Below are 3741 nucleotides of genomic sequence, written 5' to 3'. Positions count from 1 at the left end.
GTAAAAAAGGATTTGATGTGTATGTGTGTAAAATTTCAGGACAAAAGAGCTTGAAATGCGAACTGTGCAAAACAACAAACTCATGCACTTTGAGGATGAATGTGCATCTACCGAAAAGCCTCGATTTGTTGTGTGTAGCACTCATTTTAACTTATTTCGTCCTGAAAATTTAGACACTTGTGTATAATTTCTCTAAGTATATGTATATTATCTTTAAAAATGAAACGTGGAAATTTGAATTTTGGTCATTTCAAATTCGGCATCCATGGAGGCCGAGCTCCATTGAGCATTTTCAGAGTTCTAGTGGTCTGTTGGTATAGTAGCAATCGAACTTTGTTTACCTTTCCTCATAGAAGAATTTATGATTGCCCTTTTCCCCTCTCGCCACTCCTTCCCAATGTCCATCCTCCAGCCGCTGCTCCTCCCCAATCCATATCCTCTGTCGTTCAACGCGCTCTCACACCGTCATCGGAAGTGTGTTCTGGCTGAGGTTGTTAGCTTGAAAAGATGAAAGGTTGCATTGAATTTTTTTTTTGTATATACTTCTAATTTAATACAACTACCATCTTTTTTTTCTGTTCCGTTGCAACGTGCTAACATTACATATGTATAAAAGAAAAGTTGGATTCATCAAAGTCACTCAAATACCGGGCCCATATCAAGCCCAGCCCAGCCCATTATTCAGCGCCGAGCTTGACCACTGGTGAAACAGCCTCCTTCCTCCCAAACCCTCGCTTCTCAGAGAAAGAGGGGGAAAAGAAAACCTTGCCGCCGTCGCCGGCGCTCTCGCTCCCTCCTCCGCTCCGTTTCTCCCGCTCCCACCGGCCGGCATCGGATCGACGAGCGAACTGTCTCATCCGAGAGCTCAGCGGCAAGGGAGCAGCGACCTCGTCGTCGACGGCGACCTCGAGGCCGGCCACGGCGTCTAGGTCTTGCAGCGGATAGACCCCGAGGGCACCAGTTACTAGTTCAGGTACGGCCGCACTGCATCCCTCCCGATTCGGAACTTTCCTCCGTCGCAGGAGTCGCATTGCTAATGCCAATGCCCAATTTCGAGCCGGAATAAAGACCTTCTTTTTACTGCTCCTCTGTCAGACTACTCTCATACGCATCCTTAGTTCATCAATGCTCTTATTATTATCCCACTAATCTGGCAAATCAGCTCACTATTTACTGTCCCGAAACAAGAGATGTCCGGAAACAACTCGATTAATTAGCCTGTAGTGTGTAATTTGTGCTTGTGCTGTTGCTTTTCCTTTGCTATCTTGGCCCCAAACAATTACAGTTTCCTTTCTAGCTTATTATGCCTACCACACCAGTGTCACTTCCAAATCCATGACCTTTGTCAGTATGTCTTGTGGTCTTGTGGAACAGGCCGGAGAAAGTAGCGGTGGTCTTGGTTTCTGCCTGTAGTGCCAGCAGCAAACAGCAAGCAATTTTAGTTCTGGTACCCTTGAGTTTTGTTGGCGATGGACGGCAGCAACTCCAACAACAGAAGTGGCGAAGCTCCGAGAGAGGGAGACCGCTGGATGGATGTCAGAATATTGAAGGAGACCCTTGACTGCACAGTCTGCTTTGAGCACTTTAGCACTGAGATTTATCAGGTAAATGCACTATGTATATGTACATATTGACATGTTTTGAACATAAGCTTTTTTTTTCATTTCTTATAAAGATCAAGATAAGAGAAGAGCTTTGACGAATTATCATTGTACGTAACATTATAGTTATGATAGTTGAAATGATGGAATGTGTAGCACTAACCTGTTTTCTTGTCGTGTAGTATATTCTGTTTCCCCCTTCTTATTTATGTTAGAACTTATTCTCATGGGGACCCAATTAATCATTTCGTTTCCACAGTGTTCTGTTGGGCATTTCATATGCTCATCTTGCCGCGACAAGATACTGGACAAGAAGTGCCCCACATGCTCTATCAAAACTTCCTTCAACCGCTGCTTTGGGATGGAACATGTTGTCCAGTCAGTCGCATTTCCTTGCTCCAATGCTAAGTATGGATGCAGAGAGGGTCACGCATACTATCAGAAAGAAAGGCATGAGCAGGTATGCACGTATGCCCCATGCTTCTGCCCAGCGTCCGACTGCAGCTTCACTGGGCAGACACCCGAGCTCCTGGACCATCTCACCATCTATCACATGTCTCCATGTACAGACCTCCCATATCATGGGACGGTGTCTCTCCGCTTAGAACCGGGCATACATGTTCTGGCACCCCGCAACAAGAGCAACAACCATTTTTTCATGCTCAACATGGAGCCAGAGCGTCTTGGATATGCTATCTCAGTCGTCTGCGTCCAACCTAAAGCTACGGAACCCAAGTTCGCATGTAGTATGAGTTATGACTGCTCTGGGACAGGTTATTGTGGAAGTGCAAGTTGCCAAATAAAAAGCTCTACACTCTCTGATGGGCTACCGACGGACTACGACTTAATTCCACCCAAGAGAAAGATTTCTGGTGATCGGAAATTTATCATGCTGAGAATCACCATTCATCAAGCTTCAAGTGTCAGTAAATCCCGTGTTAAAGGAAAGGGCCTGACTTCCACTCCATTGACCCTGTTTGCCCGTTGTTCTGATGATGATGGCGATATAGTCTGCAGATCCTGTATTGAAGGAAAGGGGCCGACTTCCTCTCAAAAGCTACTGTTTCCTGATTATTCTTCTGATGACGATGAGGATGTGCCCTCAAGATTCGAGCGTGCACTCCAACGGGTGTCCCTGCTTGATTAATGGGCCGATTGATGATGTACCTTCAAGGTCCGATCGTGCTCGTGTATGCTAGAGGTTTAGCGTTGGTGTGTGGACACCGTTAATATGCCTGGGTGGGTTTCACCATTCTGGTTCCAGGATATATGTATGTCGGGAACCTGTATGACCCAAGTATCGGAGCTGTTTTGACCTTCCTTATGTGTTTTGTTGTGCGGAACACGTGTCGTGGCATGTGAGGCTGTAATTGATGTACTAGAAAAATATTATGCTATGTCAGTACATTTGTATCGATGAACCACTAACTTGCAGTTATCCTGTTTTATAATCTTGCGCTATAACAGGGATGCCCTCTCTTTCAGTTTCTTTGTGCATTCATGAGTTCCCAATGTTGCATATATCGGCAGTACTGAAGAAATGAATTGTCTAACTGAATCATAAGAATATTTTTATTTACTTGTGTGCACAAAGACCAAGCTAGACATAGTGGTAATACTGCCTGCTACTCCCTCTGTTCCCAAATATAAGTCTTTTTAGAGATTTCAACAAGGGACTACATACGAAGCAAAACGAGTGAATCTACACTCTAAAATATGTCTATATATGTCCGTATGTTGTAGTCCATTTGAAACCTCTAAAAAGACTTATATTTAGGAACGGAGGAGTACTATATGATGGCAAAATTGCAACAGGTTACCATGTCTGCACTTTTAAGAAGTTGGTCATTACATATGTTACGGTTTGAAGTTTGAAACAACTGAAACATGTCCACATAATCCTATAGGGACAGCTAGGCATAGATTAAATTTACTGTATTTCCAAATGTTGTTTATTATTGGATGCCATGCCATACTTTTCGTTGGTGTTTTAGGATTAAGATCTTAAATTTTTTTAACCCGTTTAAATAAGTTTATAGAGGATAGTAATCAGATTGTGAGGTTCTGCTGAAAGTCACAAGCGTTTCAAGTTTGTATGCTGTGGCAATGCTGAAATTTAAAAAGCTCAAATACAGCCTGA

At 43.6% G+C, this 3741-nt stretch overlaps 1 protein-coding gene across 1 annotated transcript; it reads left to right on the top strand.

Annotated features, from left to right (window-relative positions):
• Positions 1-712: 712 nt before the first annotated feature.
• On the top strand, positions 713-3044 carry LOC123064565 (E3 ubiquitin-protein ligase SINA-like 7). The gene is made up of 3 exons (XM_044488021.1): positions 713-973; positions 1375-1604; positions 1861-3044. Exons 2-3 carry the CDS (start codon positions 1470-1472, stop codon positions 2746-2748), a joined length of 1023 nt encoding a protein of 340 aa, XP_044343956.1. The 5' UTR covers positions 713-973; positions 1375-1469; the 3' UTR covers positions 2749-3044.
• Positions 3045-3741: the final 697 nt, after the last annotated feature.

The sequence above is a fragment of the Triticum aestivum genome, chromosome 3B, assembly GCF_018294505.1.
Source record: "Triticum aestivum cultivar Chinese Spring chromosome 3B, IWGSC CS RefSeq v2.1, whole genome shotgun sequence".
NCBI classification, from domain to species: domain Eukaryota; kingdom Viridiplantae; phylum Streptophyta; class Magnoliopsida; order Poales; family Poaceae; genus Triticum; species Triticum aestivum.
The sequence above is the reverse complement of the archived record's forward strand: the minus strand, read 5'-3'. Positions and strand labels throughout refer to the sequence as shown.